This window comes from Synchiropus splendidus, chromosome 18 (genome assembly GCF_027744825.2).
Source record: "Synchiropus splendidus isolate RoL2022-P1 chromosome 18, RoL_Sspl_1.0, whole genome shotgun sequence".
Classification (NCBI taxonomy): domain Eukaryota; kingdom Metazoa; phylum Chordata; class Actinopteri; order Syngnathiformes; family Callionymidae; genus Synchiropus; species Synchiropus splendidus.
Genome location: NC_071351.1, coordinates 6,316,011 through 6,341,270, shown reverse-complemented (window position 1 = coordinate 6,341,270; position 25,260 = coordinate 6,316,011). Strand labels below are relative to the sequence as shown.

The following is a 25,260-nucleotide window of genomic DNA, read 5'->3' as shown; positions in this document are numbered from 1 at the left end:
CTCGACTAGGTAGCAGCACACGCACACACCTGGAGCCACGGAGCGAGGAAGCGTCGCACCTGCCGTGCTGGTGACTTTCCTCTCATTGGTCTGTATCTTTTGTTTCTTGTGCTCAGCCACGCGCTCAGTTCACCGCTGTATATCAGTTTTACTGCGCCACATGACCTTTTTTATGCTGCTGCGCTGTGTGTTTGTGGCTCCTCGAGCGTGTACTGAAAACATTCTCGTTGTGTTTTCAGATTTCTTGCTGGGTTCCGTTCATGTTTCTCTCGCCGGTCGCTGACGCCATCGGTTCTCCTTTTTCATCTGTAAGTATTTTTTGCTTAAACTGGTAAATTGTAACCTTGAGTCCGAGTCTCCTTGTCGTCCAGACATGACAAGCTCATGGGTTCTGTTCCACTTGGTTCCTCACAAATATTATTGAACATTTCTTTACAGACTCCTCATTTTTTTGTCTTTAGTATTTTATTTATTTATTATGAAGGATACAAAATGCTAAAATTACTGTTGCTGTTTGTTTCACATTTTTGAAGACAGCCTTATTTTATTTATTTAACTGTATTGCTGTCTTTGTTTTCCATTCTTGAATAATGCACCTGGCCTAACTGGTTTGCGGATGTGCTTGACCGTTACTTTTGGATTTCATTCATGAAGCACAGTTCACCAATAAAAAATTGGACTTCAAATCTTCTCTTCTTACTGTATTCAATTGCTTAGTCATGCACTACATTTTTTAAATATATAATATAATGTTTTTGTAATATTATAATATAATAAGTCAAAATCTTTATCAGGAGACCTTTAGCACATGTGACATAAAAATGCGATTAATTCAATTAATTATATATATATATATATATATATATATATATATATATATATATATATATATATATATATATATATATATATATATATACAGGTATGTGTGTGTTCAATTATACGACGAAAAAAAAATCACATTGAAGGCCAGGCTGCCACTCGATGATCCACATCAGGACTTGTGATGGACAGAAGCATCTTTCAGACTGGACTTGTGTGTGGACTATACACAACGACACTGAATCAGCGTTTGGACAAACAGACTTCAAATACACTGAATGACTGAAAGTGTTGCTGCCCGTGTCCTTGAAGGAGACACATTGGTTTTCCTCCAATGTTCTGTGTCAAGTCACCTGCATGACAGTATTTCAGCCCACTGAGACCAAAGCACACAAAGGCAGTGTCAGCTGTCCTTTCACTGTCGAGCCAGGACAAGAGGAGGGAGTGTGTATTTCAGTAGGACGTCCCTTTCGGGAAGGTTTGGTGTGGCTGCTGGACTTTGACGTGTTTGTCTCTTGCCTTGATAGGACTGAATGTTGTCCAGTTTCTGGAGGAGGAGCTTCATCCCTTGATCCTGCTCCAGCCTTCATCGTGCTCCTGGATCTCCTCTGGGCTCAGAGCAGTTGGACGGACACAACGCTTACAGTGGTCTGTCACAGTGAGTGGTCTGTCTGTCTGTGTACAGTCTGTGGTGAACTTTCCGCTCATGCTTTGCAACATGAACACACACACACACACACCATGCACCATGGTGGTCGCCAGAGCCGCGTGTGATCACGTGCCACAGCATGGCCGCCATGATGATGCAGATCACTCAGCCATGACACGTCTCTATTGAAAACAAGTGCATTCCAGTCAGGTTATTGAGGAACATAAAATGGACTCACTTTCTCAGCGTCATCGCTGTGAGGGTGAAGGTTTCCTCCTGACCAATCACAGCGGAGTGGCTCGTCCTAAATAATGTGGCCCCACTTGAGTCAGAGACAAACATGCAAGAGAGACTTTTATTGTCAGTTTACAGCAGGGCGTGTCCTTGGACAGCACTTCCCTGTCATGTGTGTACATTGATGGACAGACTCCAGATTCCAAACTGTTGCCGCCTCCGTGGACGTCTCAGTGAATGTCACCCTGCCCACCAGCTCGATGTGCTCAGCGTCTCCGGCCGTCTCCCTCCTCCCTGCAGCAGGTCACACATCGTCCTCGTCCTCATAAACTCTGTTGCGCTTGATCAGGGCCTCCACTGTCAGCCCCTCCTGCGGCTGCTCCTCTCGGTCCTCCTCACCTTCCCAGAAGCCCACGTCCTGAGAGGAACTGCTGGCGTCCACGTCCTCCTCAGGAGACGGCGGCGCCTTCTCCATGAGAGCCGTCTCCTCAGATGGAACGTCCTCCTCCATCAGGTCTTCCTCTGGTGTGCACTTCTCTTCCTCATAGTGATCCTGAAGGTCTTCACTGATGTGCTCCTGGGGATCATCCATGCTTTCGCAGGGGTTCGGCCCCCCTGCTTCTGGCAGCAGCTCCTGGGCCTGGCCTGGTTTTGCGACCTGCTCTGGTGGGGAGGAGACAGAGTCTTCCTCTGGAGGCCACTTGGCTCGGATTGACCTGCCAGCAGATCCCACCTCTGCAGTCTTTGCGGCTCCATCTTCTGGATCGGTTCGAGGAGGCCAGGAGATCTTCAGTCTCCGTGAGCCAGTGGGTCTGTCCGTCTTCTCTGATGGTTCCTGGTGCAGCGCCTCCATGGTGGCTGTCAGAACGTTCACCTTAGCGAGGGGTGACTCCTCCACGCCTGGGCTCTCCGGCTCTGACCCTGAGGAGGAACCCACTGGAGGCTGCCCTTTATTCTGGGTGCTGGCTGGGCTGGGGCTCCCGGCTGCATCGCTCTTGCTCTCCCACAGCTCCTTGTGGGGTCTGTGTCCGAAGCCCTCGTCGTAGTTGCCTTTGGCCTTGAAGAGCTGGCAGAAGTGGGGCTTACAGTAGACGTTGTTGTGCAGGGAGGCGTAGTTCCCCAGGCTGCAGAAGCGACAAGCAACAACCGCTCGCATCAAACGTGACGGGGAAGTGAGTGACCAGGAGGATCGGTGAGACCGTCGCCCAGACTCACCTGAGTCTGGTATTGCAGTGGGAGCAGCGGAAGCAGGAGCTGTGGTAGATGTTGTGGTTGGCCACCAACCTCTCCAGGGGATACACAGTCTTCTGACAGAAAACACAGCTCTCCCGCATCGGCACGCAGAAGTTCTGAAAACATGAAGCTTGTTTTCATATTCGCTTTGGAATTACTCAGCAGTTTGTTTTGCGATTCCCACTTTTGGGGTCTTGGACTGGGAGAGGTCTCTCCGGTTGGCCGACAGCTGTGGACTGGAAGCCGACCCCGGGTGCCCCGTCTGCCCGCTGTTCTCAGAGTCTGGACTCTGGAAAATGATGGAAAACACGACCTTGAAGCTTCAGTTTAGCAGTCTGAAGGCGACAACACCACACCTTGGCCAGAGTGACGGGGGGGAAGTTCTCCTTGTGCTTTTCACTGAACATCTCAAGTGCGTGGCCCTGAAGATCACAAAATGATCAAAGTGTCTTAGAAATACGGCTCAGTTTCTCCGCGCTGAATTCTGCGATATCACCAACCTTTTCAGCAAGAGAGCACACGTTGACTGTGGTGCCAGGTGAAACATCCTGTTTGGAAATGGCAGCTTGGTAAAGAGCCATTCTGTCACGAAGAGGAGTGGACTCTGCAAGGGTGTCGTCTGGAACACACACACGAGAGAGAGTCAGAGACATGAGAAAACGATGATGGATTGCAGCACACCTGGAGGCTTCATCCAGTCCAGACGCGACAGTATCTAAACCGACACAGCCAGCAGGGGGAGCTCTGAGCCATTCATGCCGAGTCTCAGCTTGTTACCAAGAGTTTTATGTTCAAGAGTTTTGATGCAGCAGAAGGTCATGCAGAAAAAAACATGTCCCTGCAAAGGTGCAGCGTGAAGGCCATCTACAGGCCAGGAAAGGAGCTGCACTGAGCAGAGCTGTTGCTGGAAGAACTAAAGGAGGACTTGCTGGAGAAGGAGTTGGAGGTGAGCAACACCACTTGACTGTTTCACAGGAAAAACTGGAAACATTCAGGAAAAGATAACGGTGGATCCTGAACTGAGATGTCATGTTAGAGGCCCAGAGACAAACGCAGTGTCCTGTGTTGCAAACAGAAACTGCAGCCCAATGGACTCATGGGGTCACCGTTAGTGACCCCGGTTCTACAAAGCCTTCGCGATAAATAATAGTCGACATTGTCGGGGTTATTGATTGTTGAGTGACTGAAGAGGGAAAAAAAATCTTAAGAGATGATCTTCATTGGAGCGAGTTCCATTGAGTCACATGGATGCCTCCAGCCCTTTCTTCCTGCTGCTGCAGCCGCCTTGTGACATGGGTCACATGCCTGTGAGGATCCACTGTGTAAAATGCTCTGCAAACCCACCATCATACCCAAGGTGATGTAGCGTAGCCTGAGGCGCTTCCTGGCTGCATGGTTGACTCTGACTCCACCTCCAGCACTCCAGCGCCATCTCCCTGTCTCTGGCTGCTTCACTCTCCCGTGACATGACATTACGCATGTGATAAATGAGTGTTTATTTTGATCTCCTCGTACGATGATCGCCGCTAGACTGACACCAGTGCTGCTGCCTGTGAGGTGGTGAGTGAGTGTTGTGCTTGAAGCTGTTACCTTTCACGAGCTGATCCATGCTGGCGGGACTTGCGCGTCCACTCCCGGTGGTCTGGTCCCTGGTGTCCTGGAAAGCAACACGCATTAAAAGTGAGACAGGTGCAGGTGAGGCTCATGTCTGTGGAGCTGGCTTCCACGTCAGATGCTTGAAGATGAGGTCTGCTTGTGTGTGGAGCTGAGTCAGTGTTCACGCAGCAGCAGGTCAGGATTTCTCACCTAGCTGTTGGGCAACTGTTTCGCCTGTGGATTTGTGGAATTGTGCATTTTTTTTCCATACCACGGTCCTTTAGACTCGCAGATGTTTTCATAGTTAGTTCAGATGTAGATGTTCCAGCCACGTAGCGGTTCACGGCGTCAACCTGTTGCCGTCACGTCAGGACAGCGAGACCTTGCCTTCTGAACCACATATTTATTGTTTGTTCTGTTTGACCTCCCAGATTCATTCCTTGGACATGCGTCACCCTGTGGCTCTTGTCTGGTTGTTCTGGACTTTGATCTCTCACATCTGTCTCTCTGTCTCTGCTCCACTCCTGGGCCTCTTGTTCAGTTCACTCAGATTGAGGCTGAGGAGGTGGACTGACTAAACAATGCAAAGCAAGCGCTGACCTCAACACCGTACCCCCCCCCCCGGAGCGGGACAGACCTCCTCGGATTAACTGCTGCAGACAGAGGATCGTGAGTGCTCCGTCTGGTGGCGGCAGGACGACACAGCAGGCAGATGGGCTCATAAGAGCTCACGAGACAAAGAATCTAACCCTGATGCGATCATAGCTCTCACACATACGCTACTGTTCCCCATCAGCACACAGTCGAGTTCCCACAGTGAACCTCTCACAGCAGAGACTAAAACAGTGGCACATTCAGCCATAGAGTGGAGGTGAGAGGGCTGGTCCCTTTTAAGGCAGGTTGGGTGTGAGGAGCAAGTCCACACACACACACACACACACACACACACACACACACAGGAGAAGTCTTGGTTTACAAACAAGGAAGGAGAAGAGCAGTTACCTGAGGGGAGGACAGACAAGACGGGACGGAAGCTTTGGCAGAGAGAGCCTCCACTGCAGAGACGGAGGAGCCGACTGAGCCCCGGGGATGTTTATGGGAGGAGGAAGAGAAGGAGACAGAGAGCAGGTGTTCAGTCAGGGCTGGGCCCAGGCCATTGGCAGGTTGGGGGGCCGCGGGGAGGGGCACAGGCGGCTGACCAACTTCTGACAGTGTGGCGCTTGTCAGACGCCTCTGAGCTGTGTTTACGGACATGTGGTTCTCAGAGTCGGACTGTGTCACGAGGGACGCTCCCTGCTGAACAGCAAGTGGTGAAGATTCAGCAAAGCAAACGTTCAAATGACTCCATGACAAACGGAGAAGCCAGGCGAGATGTTGGGGAGGGGGGTTGGATGTGGGTCATGAGGGGCAATGGAGGAGCATCTGGCTCGGGGGCTGGGGGGGGGTTACAAAGGAGGGAGGCTGTGTGGTGACTGGGAAGGGCTCAGCCTGGGGGGCGGGGTGGGGGGAGTCTGAGTCAGTGTGTGGGAGGGGTGGGGCCAATTAATTCCAGGGCTCTTATGCCCCCACGCCTCTCCCCGGCCTGAGGTGGAGGGAGCTTATATCAAGAGAAGAGATTTAGCAGTTTAGTGGCGAGTGAACTCACGAGAGGAAGTGACTGGTGTAAACAGGGTTTTGGTGAGGCGCGAGGGTGAACCTGGTCTGTGACATCATCCGTCTGCTGCAGGACTGATCAGATCACCACGTAGTCACGTCCCTCACCTCACCTGTCTGAGAGTGGCGGCGAGGTGAAGGACTGCAGAAGATATCTGCACGTGTGGATGATGTCATGACATATTATACACGTCTCTTCAGTCAAGTATTCCAGAATTGACGTCAAAGTCAAAAAGTGTGAAGGTCCACTGTGGTGTAGTGAGGTCCACTGTAATGTAGGGAGGACCACTGTGGTGTAGTGAGGTCCACTGATGTAGTGAGGTCCACTGATGTAGTGAGGTCCACTGATGTAGTGAAGACCACTGTGATGTAAATGGCTTCACGGATCCTCCTCAACATTCCGGATGAGTACCTCACTCTCTAGCTTTCCGTTTTAAAAAGGGGAACCAGCGTCCTGTCACCAAGTCCAGGGGCATCTCCCTGGAGGTTGTACAGCCCACTTGTGTTGAGCGACACTTCAGCAAGACACGTTTGGAGTCTCTCTGAAACTTCAGCCTGTAGATGCATTGGTTTAACTTCAACCTTTTTTGTTCATTTATTCGGACACACAGGTGTTGCTACATTATTTTACGGAATGGTGGAGTTCAATTTCCGACATTTTGCTTGGGGTAAAGTGAAGTAAATAACTGACAAACTGTTGGAAAAACGTGAAATATGATTTTCCCTGCTTTGGATCAACATCAGTTGACATTATTTTCCATGCCTTTCTGTGATGTATTTCCTGCGATTGTTGCTTGACATAACTGGATCTCTCCGCCGAGCGTCCCTGCGTGGATTCCCCAGTGAAGGGTTCCACTGGCTTGCTGTTGGTATTGTTACTCTCGGTGGGTGAAGTGGGGGTGACTCCATCATGTGTTCACGCTTGCAGAGCGCATGTTCGCAGCATTTGTCTGACACTTGAAACATGGCGGGGTTTCACCTCCTGAGTGAAAGTGCCTCTGTTTCTTTGATGTTTGTGGTGATGTCATCGTTCTGCTGACTGTTTGTCAGGAGCACATTAGTTGGTCACAAAAGTCTTTCCCCTCTGTTGCAGCCAAGGAAGGAAATGCTGCTTGGAGGTTGCTTACTTTCAACAGAGAGACATGAAAGGCCTCCGGTTTCACGCTGCTCTGACAGCAGTCAGCTGCTGGCGGAGCTAATGCAGTGTGTGTCTGTGATGCTCACACAGGAGTCAGCTGAGAGGAGAGAAGAATGCCGACTGATGACACCACCCTTGCACCATGTGACTGCAGCATGATGGGGATCAGATGGAGGACTAACAAACCGTTTCAAGTTGTTGCTTCTTTTTAAACAAGCCCAAGTGAGAGTAACATGGAGCTTGAATGTGAGGAGCTGAGTTGCCAAGTGACTTGTCGCTGGAGACCAAAGTAAAAATGAACCAGTTCATCCATCTCCAGTCCCATGTTCAGTTCCTGGCCATGACAAGCTCCTGTAACGGAGGGCCACTCGTGACCTGCGCCCTCGTGTTGTTGCTGCAGCGACCATGACAGCGCTGAATGAAACAGGACGGCTGTGGTGCGACAGTGCACGTTGTTGATACGCTCAGAAAATGAGGGGTTTTTCACCTGGACCGGTTCAGGTTTGGGCCATCACTGGCAGACCTGGCTCACAGCGAGGGGCGGGGCTTATCTGCATACCTCTCCATTGACAGAACTCGCACCCCCAGGTTCTGACTCATGTATAAACTCTGAAGACAGTTCTGAGCTTGTCTGTCCTCTCAGCCAAAATCTGCACTGACGCACTGGAGAACATGTTTCCACGCTTCATCTTTCCTTTGTTTCTAACTAGGAATGCGTGGGTTTTAGCAACATGAACTTTGACCTTCTTTAACATGAGTAGACCGGAACGTTACTCACCATGTCTTCATGGCTTTTCTCAAAAATCTTTTTCAGATTGGTGAGAGGAACGCTGGGCTTCTCTGGGATCTCCACAGATGATGATGGAGGCTCTTCTGCCGGCTCCTCCGCTGGATCCCCGTCCTGGTCCGCCCTGACCTGGTCCACTGCTTCACTGTCTCGCTGCAGCTCGACGGGACTTTGCATGATGACTGACACACCTGGAGGCTGAGCGCTGGATTCTCCTGATGCTGCTGCTCCGAAGCTTCCTCAGAGGAGGGGAGAGGTTCCTCAACCTGGAGGAAAATATGTGACTTGTTTGTACTTGCACGACACATCACCAATATCAAGTGAAGTGGATTCTCTTCTGGCCTGATCCTTCAGGCCACTTCCTGCCACACAAGCGACCCCTCATCCACCCCTCTGGTGTGATGACCCACATGCTTTTAAGGAGAAGGTGGAAAAAGTCAGCCACTGAGTCATTCAGCCCATCAGAAGTGGAGAGACTCAAGAGCAGAAGAGAACAGGAGCGAGAGACACATGAGTCAGTTCAGCATGCGGATAGAAACCTGCTGCGGCTGGACACGGATGAAGGAAAGTCCCGAGGAAGCGTGCTGGCCTGCGTCTTTGCTCACCAGTCGGAGTGTTGCCCCATATGTGAGCGAGGAGGACTGGAGGAGCCTGGAGCACCTAGCCCACCCCCGACACCGGAGACACCCAGGGAAGGAAGCGGCGGAGGAGTGGACAGATGAGGGGCGGGGCAAGAGAAAATCAGAAACAGTCCAGGAAATGAGAACAAGGTAAAGTGCAGGAAAACTCCTCAACTGTTTTCTCTAACATTCTGGGTTGGAGTATGAAATGGTTAAGGCTTTTCTCTGGCCAACACAGTAATATCTTTCTTTCTACTGGTATCTCTGATCAGGCCAAAAATAGTTTTTCATACAACCAACTATCAAAACCAATACGTTGTACAGATGCAGTGTATCTGCTCAGAAACACTGGTAAAGTTCACTCAACGTAGCAAGGCTGCACTTCACTCACCTCATCCAGCTTTATTCAGATATATTTAGATGAGACTTAGTACTACTACTACTTTTGCTCATAATAATAATAAAATATTTATTATTGCTATTAGTAGTAGTAGTACAACACAGTAAATATAGGCTCATTCTGTGCATGTTAAAGAATGTAACTGCCGATCCGAGCAGTAAATTATTATTATTAATATTATTATGGGGAAAAAAAAACTTGAGTCATTAAAAATGTTGACAAATTATACTTATAAATCCGTTTGAAGAGGCAGATAAGGACATTATGGAAGAGCCAAATCTTCATTTATGTTTTCTGGGAGCCTTATTTTTCGTGACGTGCCGTGTGAAAATAATAGTGAAGGAGAAATGTCACGGAGCAACATTCATATTCATCCGCTAGAGGGCAGGCGTCCGCAGATAGTGTGATCTGAGCCGACTGTCTTTTTTAAGGTTGTCATGTACGCAAGTAAAAGGTTCTCAGATTCAGTTATGCATGAAGAAAAGCATCTTAATCATTTACCTTCTATAAAAATACATACATAAAACATTGGAAAAATAAAAGTAAACTGCTTTCGACCGACACCCTGCTGTACCCCAGCCAAGCAAAGCAGCCGGACAGAGCAACAAATCCTGGGTTGTATGTTCAGCCTTACTCCACTCATCTAATTCTGAGAGAGAAATCCCACACATTTCGCAATAAACCTCTTTTCATAATCGAGTTTTCCGGTGCACAGCAAGTCATGGGTTCACTGAAAAAAGAGAGGGTGCACACTGGAAAGGGGAGAGAGTGAGGAAAGGAATGCTGGACGGCTGATAAAAAAGGGGGTTGTTGAGAGTCAAATATCTGGCAGACGTGGACCAGATGCTGGATGTGTTATGTATGCCGGGAGTTTTGCAACTCAAAAGAAGGTCCGTGTAGCTCTGTGGTCAGCACAAGCAGCCCTTTGTGTCGGCAGCCGCAATGATCCCGGTCATTATGCTATTCCAGAATCGTGCAGAATTCCATGGGAGCAGAAGACAGTTCAGGACCAGCAGCGTGACACAGGTGAGGCCTTTCAAAACTGGACCGTGAAACAGTGCTTCGATCACAGAGAGGCTTTGGCTCTTCACATTTCCCTTGGAAGTCAGGAGAACGTGTGCGAGTGTTGACGCGCCACTTCACTCCCTCCCTCTGGTGGCACCAGCTTTGCCATCTAAACTCGGGCTCTTCCGACTGTATGAACACTCACCTCCTGCCCCCTCCTGATGCACACATGTGGCTCATTTAGGCTTCGGGAGGCCCCCCCCTCTCACTCCAACACACATTCCGCTGCCTCCCCTCACAGCAGAGGGGGAACGTCAGGTCCCGCCCCACAAAACCAGGCCAGTGTTCCATGCTCCTCACATCCCAGAGGACGCTGGTCCACGTGGACACTCCTGGCCATATATACTTCCATGCCCTTCAGTCACACACGTCCCTGGCCGTCCACATGTGAGACTATCTAACCCAGTCGGAGCTGATCTGTAACCTCCTGCTCTTCATTTGGCTTCATCAGTCACCAACTTCCTCCCTCAGCTTCTTCCCCTGGATGTGAGGGGCGGGGGAGATGGAAGCAAAGCGGTCCTCGCTGACCCTGTTCTTCTCTGTCTGCTGCTGGTGGACAGTGCTTCATGGTCCAGGAACGGAGCGCTGTGATGAGGCGGCAGGAGGGAACGTCAGAATGTGTCAGTGAAGCGTCATCGAGGGCTTTCTTTTGTTGCTGCTAAACTGCTCACACGATTCTAGAGCTGGAGTGTGACGGTCGTGCCCATCGTCACTGGTGGCTCGATGTTGGACCGGTCAGTCCTCACACTGACAATCTGGGTCACTCACCGGCTCACATTGGCAGATTCTTTCTACGGTCCCATCAAACATTACCACAGCAATACAATAGTGTTGGACCACCTCACTGGTTTCTATTTTGAATATTTTTTTTAAATATATTTTTAATTCTTTACTTACAATAATTACAATAACAACTTACTTACAATAACAACAATACAGTAGACATTAAACATTACTCACAGAAATGTATTGTCAGAGCCAAAATAACTTCCATCAGGGCAAGAAGGAACAAAGGCACAGGGGCAGCGAACACCTCCACTCCACTCCTCCTTTGTCTTAAACCAAATATTATTGCCCTGCACATATTCCATTGATATAATCCATGGTTCTTTGTAAGTCTGGGAGAGACCCTCCGCAGACGCCCGACTTGCCATCATTTCTGGCTGGTGGACGAGCAGCGCTTTCACTTTCAGCCTCTCAGGGTGTGTGCTCCCGCCCCTCCACCCCAGCTCCCTTACGACCTGACTTACTGGTTAAAAACCATGGTCTCAGACCTCGAGATCAGCTGCAAAAAGCAGAGGCAAAAGGTGGATTTGGGGGAGTCCAACTCCCACTGTGCTTGACTCCATGCAATATTGTTGTGAATTAGTTACTTCTATTATTTTATTTTTGGTAGTTTGCACGTTATTCCAAAGTGCTTACCGAGTTGGTGGGATCCTCACTGACCATAGCAATAAACCGGATTCTGAATATCAATACTCAATATCAGCAAGTGGTAAGCAAGTGACACGTGAGACCAATAAGTGGTCAGTGCTCAGATCCAGCGCGCCCCTCCAGGGAGCACTGTCCCAAGTCAGTCAACCACATCAAGTGCATTCACACTTGGGGTCAGAACACACTGCAGAGCAGCGACATTCCCAACCTGTAAGCACGGTGTGTTGTGTTTCAAACCCCCAGCACAGATAACCCCGCTTCAAAGAGGAAAAGAGGAGAGTTCAAGGTCACTGGGACAAAGATAAGAGACTTTTGAAAACTCACAGTTGCACCAGCGTGATATGTGCCAGAGTTCAGCCGCGCAGATCAATGCTGGTGCTGCTCTTTGCTGGATGACCTACAAACTCATCTCTCGCCGTGTGGACGTCAGACTATTCCAAAACACAGCATGAGGCATTTCACCAGGATGTGACTGGGTTCTCTTGGAGTTCATTCATGACCCTTGGTTTCCAAGATGCTTTTCCCTGTGAAAATGAATTGACTTTAGTTGAGAGACTCGACTGACGCGGCTAAAGTTCAAGTCATGTCACAAGTCATGTGACTGGATTGGACACCCGTGCACTTGCTTGGCTTGCACAATATGGACCCCACGCCTCCAAGACTGATTTCTCCTTGGAGGCAGTATAATACATGTTTGGCAAAAGTCAAGCCCGAACAGTTTATGGCTGCATGGAAATACTGACTACGAATGAGGATCTTCCACTCATGTCAAGATGGACTCAGCTTGAAAGGGAATAACTGAGCTTCAGATGGTGGGATTTGCCTTTAAAACTACACTTCTGTTCTCCTCCTCAACCAGTCCTGGGGAAAAGTGGCTGTTGTGTCATGTATTCCTTTCAGCCTTCCCCACCGTCTGAACAATTCTGACCTCTTGGCCCCGCCTCCCTCCAACAGGATTGCTTCCACTCCTGTGTTGTTTATTGTTTTAGCATGTCTTGTAAAAAGAAAGGCGACTAGAAGATAAGCAAGCCTGGAGCAGGGAGCGAGGGCAGATAAATATTGACCGGCCCGCACAGAGTCTGTGGGGAGATCCCACTTCTGTGAAACCCTCTCTTCCTGCAGCAGGATACAGCAAAGAGTGAGGAGGTGTGAAACCCAAGCCCACAAAAACAAAAGAAACCCATCACAACACACCCAGCTCTATCAAACTGTGCCACTGTGGCGACATTAGCACATGAACAAAGCTGCGTTGCAGGGTATGGCTGGTAATTATCATGTCTTTAGCATGTGTGGGAGTAATCCTTGTCTCCTTTTGCAAAAACTGAGGCTTCTCTGAAAAACAAATGGCATTTTATGGTTATTTCTGAGACACTGTAGTTTGCTGTGGAGAGAACTGTATTTCACCCCCTTCAGAGTCTCAGAAAAGTGCCACATAAATGCTTCTGTACTTCAGTGGAAGTGGATTCAAGCAACTGCTTGCGAGACGATTTACCTCTTTAAATATTTGTGGAACATTAATTCAGCTTTTGAATTTGAATAGGATACGCTAAGCTAGAGTGACAGCCGTGTGTGTGATAACCGTCTTTCATTTTCAACAGTAGGCCAAATGTTCAGTATCAAATTCTGTCGGAAATGAATTCAAATCCCCTTTTCCATTCTAGGACACGCATTGTGTGACTGATACAATCGTGAAGCCTTCATCGCCGCCTGGACTTTAGAAGGGCTCCACCTGATTAAATCAGACTGCACATGTCAACACATCATCTGCTTGGGTGATTGTGGATATACAGGCGACTGACTGTGCTTTCAGAACAAGATTTGTTCTTCATTTACGTGTTATCAATTCGTCCAAACATCTTAAGATTGAAACTTATAAACCACGATTTAATATTAACATTTTACGGACAATAGTGGCTTTATTTTGTTCCAATAAAATGAAGCGATTTATGTGTTTATTTTTGCCCCTTCCACACTGAACTGTGAATGAATGCAGAGCGATTGTTTTTCAATTTTTTATTTTTTTATTCTGCAGGGTAAAAGTCCACTTGGCTGTAATCGTGAAACCCCAAATTCCATGCTTTATATTTTCAGTCTAAGGACTGATAATTCAATCTGAATCTCAAACGCGACGGAGCCTTCAGGCGGGAAAACGTTTCTTTCGTCACGTGTTTCCACGAACGGTGCTTTATTTCGAGGTGGAAAGCTGCGACTCCTTCCTCACCGTCAAGGTCAAATATAAAATGAAAAAAAAAATCTAAGTACTTAAGTTAAAAAGCACATTTCATCATACTACCAAGCACATAACAGATCACTGAATGTTTCCGCTTTTGATTTTTATTGCCGTTTCAGCAGCATGCCGACGCTCTGCCGGAGGCAGCTGCGCATGCGCGCCCTGGCTGTTTCATCACCACCATCCTGAGTTCATTTCGGTACCGCGAGCTCGAGCTCAGCTGCCTGTACAGCGCGTCCGCCCAGTGAGGACGGAGCAGCGGGAGAAGCGCACGAGGCGAAATCCCGTCCAACGCCGGACCACGCCGACCGAGCACGGTAAGTGGGGCTGTCGCGTGCGTGGGTTTTTTTCCGGTGCAGAGTGCTTTGTTCACCAACTGTGATGCTCCGGCTTCCGCGCGCGCCAGTGAGGCTGCTGCATGAGCAGATGCGTTCACGCGTCCCGCTGCAGCTGAGTCCTGCTGCTACTGCTGCGGGGTGGTCAGTCAACCCGCCCGGGTGTTGGACTCCAGCCCGCGGGGAGGTCATCTGGAGAGCTACGACCAAGCGAGGCCTGTTGTGGGGAGTCACTTTGCAGTGGGGAGGTCACGCACGCGGCTCCACCATGACTTCGTCACGGACTGATTCACTGCCGTCGGCTGATATTCACATGACGAGGAAGCAAAGTTCTGCGGAGACGCTTGAAGCGCGAGCGCCTCCCTGGGACAGACATCATCCAGACCCCCCCTCTCATGGTCGCGCCAATAGAAAATAAGAGCCGGTTACTGCCCGGTGTGAGAGTTGCACAAGGCCCATGTTGGATGGAGCCAACCGTAATATCTCAGATGAAACTTTGAACTGTCATTATAGGTCTATGACGCCGCTCATCTGCCATAGTGAGACAGCACAGGAGGTGCAGCCATAAAAAAGGACGGGGAAAATGTGTGTATTTTTATTTATTCTTTTAGAAGTAAGTAGCACTGAAGACCGCTTATTTGTAGTGGGATGACTGAAACAAACTTTTGTCTGATCTAATTTTGACTTGAATGAAAAGGGACGCTACAGAGGAATAAACAGTGCTGGGAGCCAAAGTTCTTGAAAGTTTTGACATGAAATGCTTTTGTCTCAATTTGATTTATCCCCATACTTGCCTATTCTACAACTGTAGGGGAAGAGTTCAAGTGTGTGTGTGTGGCTGCATTATACATCCAAATTAAAAAAAAACATCAGAGAATGTGTTTGGAAATACATCATCAAATGAATATTTTTTTTGTTGGCTGAGCAACTGGATTATTGCAATTTAAATGTCCTAATTTTCCTCATCTAAGAGCTAAAATTGAGCCATATGCTGTGTCCTCATGTTCAGTGGAGACACTTGTTCCTGGCACACATAAGACAGGCCTTGTGCGAGGGCTTTCCTGTGGTGATCTCCTCCTTCTCCAGGACAGAAATGCAGTTGGTCCATGGATCAGATCAGACCTTGTGTACCGTACAATGTGATGGTGGCACCAGGTTGTAAAGTGAAGTCGAGGGGTTGGGTGTGTCTGTCCGGTCAGAACACTGCACTTGTGTTTTTACAGGATCCGGTTCTTGCCGTGTTCCTTTGGCCGTTTTCTGCAGAAAATCCATGGTGGTCAAATGCTTCCCGGGTTCATACACACAGCAGGTGTTGTCTTGGCCTCTGGCACACCGGAACAGGAGCTGGACAATTGAAAACATTGACACCAAGCTCCTTTGTCTTTGAAGTTGGTCTTCACACTGAGAAGAACCAGAGGTGTTTTTCTTTGCCCTCCTTCTCACTGTTGTACTGTCCGGAGCTGATGAGGCGTCAGATGTTGACTTGGCTTAATCAAACTGCAGAGTTTATTTCACCAACACATCTGAACTGGTGCTGTTGATAGAATAAAATTGTTCATCTTAATGAATGGCACTAAAGCTGAGTTGGCTAACTCCACTGATCTCTTGGCAGCACTGAACAATTGGAAGCTTCAGGGTCTTATGTGAGTGCAACATGTGGTTAGCTCTCGTCCAGATGTGGAAGCTGGGTTGTGGCACGGTGGACAGTTGTGCTGCTGGAAACGCGTTTGAATGTCGCACAAAGAGCAGAGAAACACAGGCTGAGAAAGTAGCTGCGTGGAGACATGCCAGAGCTGTGTGCTCATGATGAACAGGGAAAAGCTCAAGTAGATCCAGATGTTGCTGAAGTTGTAAATCTCCATGAGTCGAGGTGCCACATGCTGTGTTTGTTCTTTTCTCATAACTTCAGATTGTAGTGTAGGTGACTTTTATACAGTCTAAACTGTTCCTGAAAACAAAATGACTTTTGCCTTGGACCAGCATTATTTCAGCATGTGAGTCACCCTGCCTCCCACAGAGAGGCTCTGATTGGAGGAGCTCTCTTTTTCTGAAAAAATATTTGACTTCACTCTTCATTTACATTGCAGTTGCATTACTTCATTTAAGAGTATGATTTTTTTAAAATGAAGTTCTACTTCCTGGCACTGGATAATTCAGCGGCAGTGACACAAATATTTGCGTTGGTGCGAAGTTATGTCTGACATTCTAAGGTCTAAAGTGCAGACTCCATGATTTGTGTTTGCTCTGTAGTTGTAGGGGCCTTGTGAACAGAAAAACAGGGTTTGAGGAAGCACAAACACCTGCAGTGTGCCGTCAACGTCCCTGACGTCCCAGTTCGTGTCGGACATGAGTCACTCGCAGGGCAGTGGACAGCCGCCTCAACTTCCAGAATTCAACTGCTTTTTTTTCCATTTTACTTTCATTCCTCACGACTAGTACCAGTTATCAGCATGTGTCCTTCAACACCGCAGGAATGAACTTGTTTCTGATCAGTAATATTGCTCAATATTACCCTTAGAAACATCTCCTCAGCCATGAAAACATGTTGGTTTTAGATACAAGCTTCTGTGCTGCGGTGCGTCAGAACAGCCAACTGTCTTTGAGGAAGAGACGACTGAGTGTTTTTATTGTGGCAGAGCTCCGGTACTGCTCACAGCAGAGCTGTGTTTAATTTGGCCAGGGTGGCGACCGCGCTGCCAGTCATGTGTAGGTAAAAGTTCACTTCCACTGGAGCGGAGGCGGAGTCTCAATAAAATAAGTGATCGAGAGGCCCTATAGAAGGTGCAGCTGGAGACTTGTATTAACTCATGAAAAATGAAGGACATCTATGTTTGCCAATATTTATTGTGTGAAACCCCGCCCCCTTCGCCCCGCCCCTATGTGGTTCTGGGTTCTGTGGAAAACGTGACCATAAGATGCTATTTACACTAAAAAAAAATAAATACTCCGTTGACGGAGCTATGGACAAGCAGGCGAAAATATCGCATTTTGAGTGCTTTAAGGGTCAATAAGAAGCCTCTGATTTAATCTGATTCCAGCCTGTAAAAATCTATATATTAGCCGCACTGTTGTATAAGCCGCAGGGCTCAGACTGCGAGAAAAAGTAGTCCGGAAATCACGGTGTATGTATATATATATATATATATATATATATATATATATATATATATATATATACATACATACACACACATTGTGAGGACAGACTCCATCCTTACAATGGTCTTGTTGCGGACAGTTACAACCCATTTTGCATCCTTGTTAAAACGTATTGCTGCCATCCTCCTTATGTTATTTTCCTCCTTCTTTATGGAGCGAACCGAAGAACTTTTTCTGCGATATTTAGCATCTTTCTCTTCCTTTTGGCCACGTCCTCAGGCGCCTTTGCCGGTGCAGAACGTGTCGTTGACATTGTGAGTTTTGTCATGGAGTAAATTTGCAAATGCAAATTTGGCAAACTGTACAGAGACGATTATTTATATATATATATATATATAGATAGATAGATAGATAGATATTCCGGGCCCTGGACAAAACATCCCTGACACGTCCTTTCTGTCCCTCCAGGTCCTGATCAGAGTGCCATCAGTCTTTCCAGTGAGCAGTCATGCCTCCACCGGTGGGCGGGCCCATGGGCTACACCCCTCCAGAAGGTGGCTGGGGCTGGGCCGTGGTGGTTGGTGCCTTCATCTCCATAGGCTTCTCCTATGCCTTCCCCAAATCCATCACTGTGTTCTTCAAAGAGATTGAGGTGATCTTTGATGCCACGCCAAGTCAAGTGTCCTGGATCTCCTCCATCATGCTGGCAGTCATGTACGCTGGAGGTGAGTCTGGGAATCAAACATTCACCAAGGTGATTGACATGGAATTGTGCTTTATTGTCACCTGTTCATGATTAACATCACATGGGTATGGAGAAACACCAGGCAACGTCTGGTTGTTAGTGTTGTATTCCGCTGATTTTTATTTTATTTTTAATCCCAACAGGCTGATTCAGATTTTGGCTGATTTTTTTGTCACAGCTAAATCACACTATGTAGAAAACAATGCAACTTTTAAAGCAAAATAACAATATAAGCGGTGTATTGTATTGAAACCCGCTAATCCACTGTGCAGTGGCGAAATCAAAAGAGCAGGTTTCTTCACCTGGTACATGAAATAATACAATGTCAACATCAGTGTGCTCCCAGCTATTGATTTTCAGAAGCTCAAACTTTGAACCCCAAATATGGCCAACTCTGTGATCCACTGTGTTGTCCCTGTTGCTCATTGTGGCGGGTGTGTGCTGACCCCAGACACCGCCGAGCAGTTGATGCGCAGCGAGTGGTGGAGCGTACGTGAACTTTCTCTTGTGTGTGTGGTGCGTGCTACAGAGACGGTCATGGGTATTGTCCACTTCCAGAATGGCAGAGTATCCAGTCATGCTGGCAGCCCATGGGAGCTGATGTTCACTTGTGATGTTGTTTATAAAGCACAGGGAAACCGTGTGGGAAGGACGACCAGTTTGTGCCGTTGCGGTCTTTCTTTCACAGAGAGAAAGGGAACAATTGATGTCAGGATGAGGAGAGCATTCTGTGGAACTCTCTCACTGCTCTCTTTGTCTTTCTTCAGGCAGCAGACAAAATCTGTGCTGCTCATTTATGCATGTGTCCGTGTGGACTAGTTGCAGAGGAGTTGTTTTAACTGTGTGTGTGGGCGCATGTTTTGCTATACTTGTGAGCACCACGTCTCGACGAGACACCTTCTTGTGAGGACATATGGGCCTGTCCTCACAAGGTTTAGAAGGTAAAAACCACTATAAAAGTAGTTTATGACAGCTGTGTTCCAATCTGGTTCAGAGTCCTGATTCAGGTGAGCCATGTGTTTTGGATGGTTAGGTTTAGAGTGAGGAAGCATGAAGGTCAATGAAATGTCCCCACAAAACAGGAAAACATGTAGTCTGTGTACAATATATAAACAGTTGGTACCAGAAATTTGTGCTAAATAGCATTAACATTTAGGTCAATTGTGACCGAAAAGTAGACGATATGGAACCAACTTTCCAAAGACCATCCATAACATCTCACAAACACCTCTTTTCTGACTCTGGCTCGGATTTCTCTGTGTAGTTTGAGCAGTGTTTAGCTTTGCATTCAGGACCAGCAGAGGCAGCATTGGCCTGGATTCATGTGAGGGTCCATTCTTTGAGGCTGGCGTGCAGGCGGCTGCGCACATACCCTTCTCTTGTCCTGTTTGTGGCCCCACTCTGCGCTCACACAGGCGCCTGTGGTCCCTCTGCTGCACTTTAGCACCACCGTTTGGCGAGACAGAAGAATGACACGTCCAGTGTGACAATCATTTCCAGGAGAGATTTAATATATCATGTAATTATAATGCCAAGTGAATGGGATTCTTACAGTAATGTTATATACCCTGTCATGAATTCAACATTTATTATCTTATAGGTAAGTGAGTATTTTTGCTTCATCAGCATTTTCATCGTTCCCTTTGGGTTTGTGGTTCGGTCTTATCTTAAGGAGGGACACTTGTTCCACATGTATGGATCGTGTCTTTATCTTGGATCGTTGCTTCTGTTCATCTCACTCTTCACGAACCGCGTTTTACCTTCAGCTCTTTTGTAAATACAATGTGTGAATAACTCGTCCTCTCTCCACCGCGCCCAGGTCCGATCAGTAGCATTCTGGTCAACAAATTTGGCAGCCGTCCAATTATCCTCGTTGGCGGCTGCCTCTCTGGGTCAGGTCTGGTCGCCGCCTCTTTCTGCAACTCGGTGGAGCAGCTTTACTTCTTCATCGGAGTCATTGGAGGTCTGTACTCCATCTGCTCATTCAGTCAACATATCATGAGTGTATGAGCCGTGACTCAGCAGATGATGGTGTGTCCCTCTGCCCTTTTGCTCCCTGCAGGTTTGGGACTGGCCTTCAACTTGAATCCTGCCCTCACCATGATCGGGAAATACTTCTACAAACGCCGTCCGATTGCCAATGGCATCGCCATGGCAGGCAGCCCCGTCTTCCTGTCCACGCTGGCCCCACTGAACTCATGGTTGTACGATGAGTTTGGCTGGAGAGGAAGCTTCCTCATCCTGGGGGGTCTTCTGCTCAACTGCTGTGTGGCTGGTTCCCTCATGCGGCCCATCGGGCCTCCGCCTCTGCCGTCCAACGCTCCGGCCGAGCCCTCTGCGTCAGAGGGGGATGCCATTGTCAAGCCACAACCAAAGAAGACTATCCTGCAGACCATCATCTCCTTTATCGACATCACTCTCTTCAAGCACCGCGGCTTCCTGCTGTACTTGCTCGGCAATGTCGTCATGTTCTTTGGCCTCTTCGCACCGCTCGTCTTCCTGTCAAACTATGCCAAAAGCAAAGACATAAGCAAGGAGAAGGCCGCCTTCCTGCTGTCCGTGCTGGCCTTTGTTGACATGTTTGCCCGTCCCTCCATGGGCCTGCTGGCCAACACCAAGTGGATCCGCCCCCGAGTCCAGTACTTCTTTGCTGCTGCTGTTCTCTACAACGGTGTGTGCCATGTGCTGGCACCTCTGTCCGTTGACTACACGGGATTTGTGGTGTACGCCATCTTCTTCGGTTTTGCCTTCGGCTGGCTTAGCGCTGTGCTCTTTGAGACTCTCATGGACCTGGTGGGCGCGCAGAGGTTCTCCTCTGCCGTGGGTCTGGTCACCATCGTGGAATGTGGCCCAGTGCTGTTGGGTCCCCCTCTCACAGGTAAGGCATCTAACCAGTGTCAACTCACCTGGTCTCACCAGCGCATTTGATGTTCTTTTTCTTCATTCTTAGTTTCACAAAACAGTTTGATCAGAATCAGCGTTTTTGCCATGTTGACAGACAGCGACTCTAAAATGCTGGGTTCCATTTGTATGTCAAACACATCTGGACGTCCTCTCGAAATCAATAAGCCACACCCACTAAATATAAGAAGCAAAGAAGATCCGAGGACATGTGACCGCCCCAAACAACTTTAGAAAACATCAGACCAATGAAGTGGCGGTGATGTTTCCACCACCGCGTTTTCATTGGTCTGATGTGACTAAGCTCAATATCTTGGTGGCATGAAAATCCATTGTTGTTGTGGCTGCAGGGTTGACACTCTGTGCTTATGGTATTTCTGAGCAGCATAAACAAACTAAAACAACCTAAACAAAAACCAAAAGGACGTGTTTATGCCGCAAAGCTTGGTGCCATATTGACGTCTTTCTTGTGTCCTTGTGTGGATGAGTGACTGGTTTTACACGCCCCACTGAGCCACCACGTCTCTTCCTCTTCCAGGCAGTTTCTATAACTACTACAGCCACTATGACTACACCTATATCTCCTCCGGAATCATCCTCATCATCGCCAGCTGCATTCTTTTCGTGGGGATGGGAATCAATTACCGGCTGCTGGCACGAGAGAAGAAGGCGGAGGAGATGAAGGAGCAGGAGGAGGCGGCAGCGGAGGAGGGCAAGGCCATGCTGGCGTCTGACACGGAGGAGAACAGTGTTCCTCACGCCGCCGTCCCTCTGGAGGAGGTGGCCCGAATGGACGAGGACACAGTTTAGGAGAGAGCACATGAATCACACACAGGAGCGGCTGCAGTGAAGCAACACACAGCTCGGTCGAGCGACACACCTGAAGCCATCCGACAAGCCCTTCTTTTTCTTTTATTCTCTGATCTGAACCTGGACTGGCCTGTTTTGATTTCTTCATGTGCCTTTGGTGAACTCCAGGAGCACCCCTACCTCCACCTCCCCACCGATGATGATTTTTGGATTGCAGAGTTGCAGGGCAGCTGCCTCCCTGGCAGGATGCTCCGGTTCACTCGATGGATTGTGTGAAAGCACTGCGTCCTCTCCTCCACTCCTCAAGGACTGATCCGAAAGCACGTGTCACAGCCATTCTTAGCAACTCAGGTAATGAGTGAGTATTTTTGAAAAGGTTCTGGACTGAAGCTCAGTATTTGAAGTCAAAGCAGTGTCAGTGTTGTGATAGCTTGAACTGTGCACATATGTGTGTGTGTGTGTCTCCATGGAACACCCTCCACAGTACCATATACGACTGTGGAAAAATACTTCAGTCACTCTCTGCAAACCGATGCACAGCAGTGATTGGTGAAGGATGAGACACCTGGCTTCCCCACAAAGGTTAGAGGGCGCTTCCAGCAGTTCACTGCTGCATTATGGAATTTGAAGAAGATATTTTCAACAATTTGCTTTTTTTCCAAGTGTTTGATATGACAAAGTATTAAGCTATATTATAAGCTATACTCATATTTGTTTAGCCCTATATCAATTACCTTTTGTTATAGACCAAAAAAAATCTATTTTTGTCTTCATATAGTCTGACAATCCGATGAGTAGTCATGTTTGTAATGGATTTAGATCTTTGTGCTGACGTGTGCAAATCTGACCAGATTCATATCAAAACCAGCAGAATGGAATAGATGTCTGATGCCGACTTTCCACGCAGCGGTCCGGGTCAGAGCAGGTCGGGTAGTAACCTTCATTTCACCGACTCCACCACTCAAAAGGGTGGAATAACCCGCCCCAACCCTTTCTATATTTTGGATCCCTTGTCTGGGGTGCAGAAGGGTCAGGCCCCAGTGACACACCCACAAACACTGTTCACTTGAGGGGAGCAAACTCAGTAGAGTTGCCTCAGATCCAGCAGAGCATTGTGCGTGTGCTAAAAGCCTCTCATGAATTTTCCCAAAGCAAGTTAGGAGCTTAAAATGTTTAAAAAATTATTTTTAAAACTCATTTGGACAGTGTCGCACAAATGTTGTATATCTGTGAATGAATACAGACTTCCAATGTCCCAGAGCACATGAATGAGGAGCGTTCACAGAGCACCGAGGTGAGTTTTTGCTCCTCAAATGCAGCATTGCCATCATGAAATCAAATATATGCTGTTGAAACGTCGTCCCTGATTGTCGCTGCTCACCGTCGTTGCATGAACAAATGTGACCTCATCTCTTGTCACATCACATGATCAAACTTTTCTACTCTTCTGTCTCGTCCTACATTGTAAACATTAGCGCAGCCCACGCTTGAAAAGCTCAGCTGCTGACTCAACAAATGAAACGGTGCAATGTCATGGCGTCACCGCCCACGTTCCTGAACCCAGTGACCCGTTCCCACCCTGCTCAGTCCGTACCGACCCAGACCACCCGGTGGAAACGCGGCATTATTTTACCAACCACCAGCTTGTGGGACTAACAAGGTACACTGCCAGTGTGACCGCTCGGTCAGTCCTGTGATGCTTGTTTGAGATCATAGTGATGGGGGTGGCATTTTCTCTGATGTTTCCATCTCTGTTGGAACGTTTGCTTCTCATTGACCTGTGAACTTCTGTACGTCTCCATTGTGGACGTTTCATTGGGAAATAATCTGGTCCACTCATCTGATGAGTCAGCATATATTTGGGAGTTTAAGTGGGAGAGAAAGTGGTCAGTCTGAGATAAGTTTGCTCGATGTTTAAACTGAAATATTCATCCGGTCTTGATGAGAGAGTCGGGGTGGATTTGCCAAAGCAAAAGTGCCAAAAGCCCCTCATGGATTTTCCCACAGCAAGTTAGGGGCTCAAAATGTTGAAATAATTATTTTTAAAACTCATTTGAGGTTGGATTATTTTATTCCAAGTTTATTACATTGATGAACCGCCCATGTGTTGGATGACAGAATTGAAAGAAGGTCAAACCTTTGAACTGCCTAGAAGGTGTCACTGAAGAGTCATTTAAAGCACCACAAATGTCCCCACTACATCGACGGCCTCAGGGACACTGATCATGTTACTGCCGTTTCCTGAAGAGACATCGACCAATTTCGGTGTCAGGTGGTCAAATCCATCCGAATTTCATGTTCATGTTTGACTGAAAATGTATTCATCGCGAGCCACTGATACGATCCCTTCTGGTGTGTTTACCAACGTAGCCCATTGTATCTCCATTGGAAAACCCTTCTCATGTCTAACACAGAAGGAAAGTCAATCACTTGATGGTTTTTATCCAGATGGAGGATTTGGTGAAGCAAGTGAGTGCACAACAGGTTGACATTTCCGTCTTCACATGCTGCCACACCTCAGCCAGCCACCTTCCACCTATTCAGATCGAGTTGAGAAGGTCACGTGACTGAAGCGATGTGATGAACTGAATGACTGAAACAAAGTTGTCGAACTGCACCTGTCTTTTTTTTTTTTTGAGAACACGTTGCACATTGTAACACCAGCTTTCGAGGTTTCTAAATGTGAAATATGATTGAATAAATAGTTTTTAAAAATAAAATGTGTCGGATTCTGATTTTCTTAAACCGGAAAAAAATAATTCACAACGCAGTGTGTTAAAGAATCCAAAGTCCACACACTAATAAAATCACATTCAGTTCCAACTTTCCAAGTGGATCACCGACACATGCCGAGCTGCATTCTGGGAATTGACCGTGCATCGATAAATTTGTGGATGTATTTTTCCCTGTGAATCCATGTCTTGAATGTATGAAGTACCCGTGAAGTAAAGGAGGCTGGAGCAAGAACAAGGAACATGGCAGAAGTTGGGCACTTCATTTGATCATTGCAGTGATTCAACTCTTGACAGCACTTGAGGAGCCAGACGAACAGGTACTACTGCTGAACTACTGTGTGTGTGTGTTGTCAACTTTTGAAAGGGTTGAGAGTGTAATACGAGGATGACTGGGAGGCGAGACACAGAACGTAGTCAGCCAGGAGGCAGCAGTGTCCTGCTCTGTCCTTCACACTGCCTTGTCTCCAACTGTCTCTTGCTCCTCTGCTTGTGACTGCATCGCTCCTATTGATCTTTTTCATTGATCTTTTCCACTACATGTATTTTGAGTCACAATTGATCATCAGCGGTGCTATTTGTGATGAGGCAAATGTGATACGCTGAATTAAAATGGCGTGACTGAGATCGACGATGAATTATAGATGACATGAATGACACTTGTTTAGTTAGGACTTGGAAAAAAGTCAACTGTTTTGCAAGGTCAAAAGACACGGATGAGGCTGGAAGTTCAAGTTTACAGAACTATTCAATCCGATTTAATGTGAAAAAAATCAT

At 47.7% G+C, this 25,260-nt stretch overlaps 2 protein-coding genes across 5 annotated transcripts; one reads left to right on the top strand and one right to left on the bottom strand.

The window, feature by feature from the left end:
- Positions 1-56: 56 nt before the first annotated feature.
- LOC128749379 (monocarboxylate transporter 1-like) lies at positions 57-24,466 on the top strand. The gene is made up of 10 exons (XM_053848959.1): positions 57-88; positions 240-308; positions 1,350-1,480; positions 8,140-8,882; positions 10,102-10,158; positions 13,984-14,178; positions 17,764-18,020; positions 19,860-20,003; positions 20,103-20,918; positions 21,480-24,466. The coding sequence occupies exons 7-10, from the start codon at positions 17,804-17,806 to the stop codon at positions 21,749-21,751; spliced, it is 1,449 nt and encodes a 482-aa protein (XP_053704934.1). The 5' UTR covers positions 57-88; positions 240-308; positions 1,350-1,480; positions 8,140-8,882; positions 10,102-10,158; positions 13,984-14,178; positions 17,764-17,803; the 3' UTR covers positions 21,752-24,466.
- Positions 1,820-8,889, bottom strand: LOC128749374 (LIM domain and actin-binding protein 1-like). Of its 4 annotated transcripts, XM_053848952.1 has the most exons (9): positions 8,104-8,243; positions 6,180-6,329; positions 5,537-5,610; positions 4,529-4,595; positions 3,439-3,557; positions 3,295-3,360; positions 3,123-3,227; positions 2,921-3,054; positions 1,820-2,829 (listed from the first exon to the last, which is right to left on the bottom strand). In XM_053848952.1, the coding sequence occupies exons 4-9, from the start codon at positions 4,545-4,547 to the stop codon at positions 2,010-2,012; spliced, it is 1,263 nt and encodes a 420-aa protein (XP_053704927.1). In that variant the 5' UTR covers positions 4,548-4,595; positions 5,537-5,610; positions 6,180-6,329; positions 8,104-8,243; the 3' UTR covers positions 1,820-2,009. The 4 variants fall into 4 exon arrangements, with proteins under 4 accessions (XP_053704927.1, XP_053704926.1, XP_053704925.1 ...); XM_053848951.1 differs by lacking the exons at positions 5,537-5,610; positions 6,180-6,329 and adding an exon at positions 8,718-8,889 and having other exon boundaries at positions 8,104-8,378; XM_053848950.1 differs by lacking the exons at positions 5,537-5,610; positions 6,180-6,329 and adding an exon at positions 8,652-8,888 and having other exon boundaries at positions 8,104-8,378.
- Positions 24,467-25,260: the final 794 nt, after the last annotated feature.

Coding starts and splice junctions, on each gene's coding strand:
- LOC128749374 (XM_053848948.1), bottom strand. CDS start 5,788: ATGTCCGTAAACACAGCTCAGAGGCGTCTGACAAGCGCCACACTGTCA. Junction 4,596..5,536: donor CTTGTCTGTCCTCCCCTCAG/GTAACTGCTCTT, acceptor GTTGCTTTCCAG/GACACCAGGGACCAGACCAC. Junction 2,830..2,920: donor CACTGCAATACCAGACTCAG/GTGAGTCTGGGC, acceptor TCGCTTCTGCAG/CCTGGGGAACTACGCCTCCC.
- LOC128749379 (XM_053848959.1), top strand. CDS start 17,804: ATGCCTCCACCGGTGGGCGGGCCCATGGGCTACACCCCTCCAGAAGGT. Junction 18,021..19,859: donor GGCAGTCATGTACGCTGGAG/GTGAGTCTGGGA, acceptor CACCGCGCCCAG/GTCCGATCAGTAGCATTCTG. Junction 20,004..20,102: donor CTTCATCGGAGTCATTGGAG/GTCTGTACTCCA, acceptor TGCTCCCTGCAG/GTTTGGGACTGGCCTTCAAC.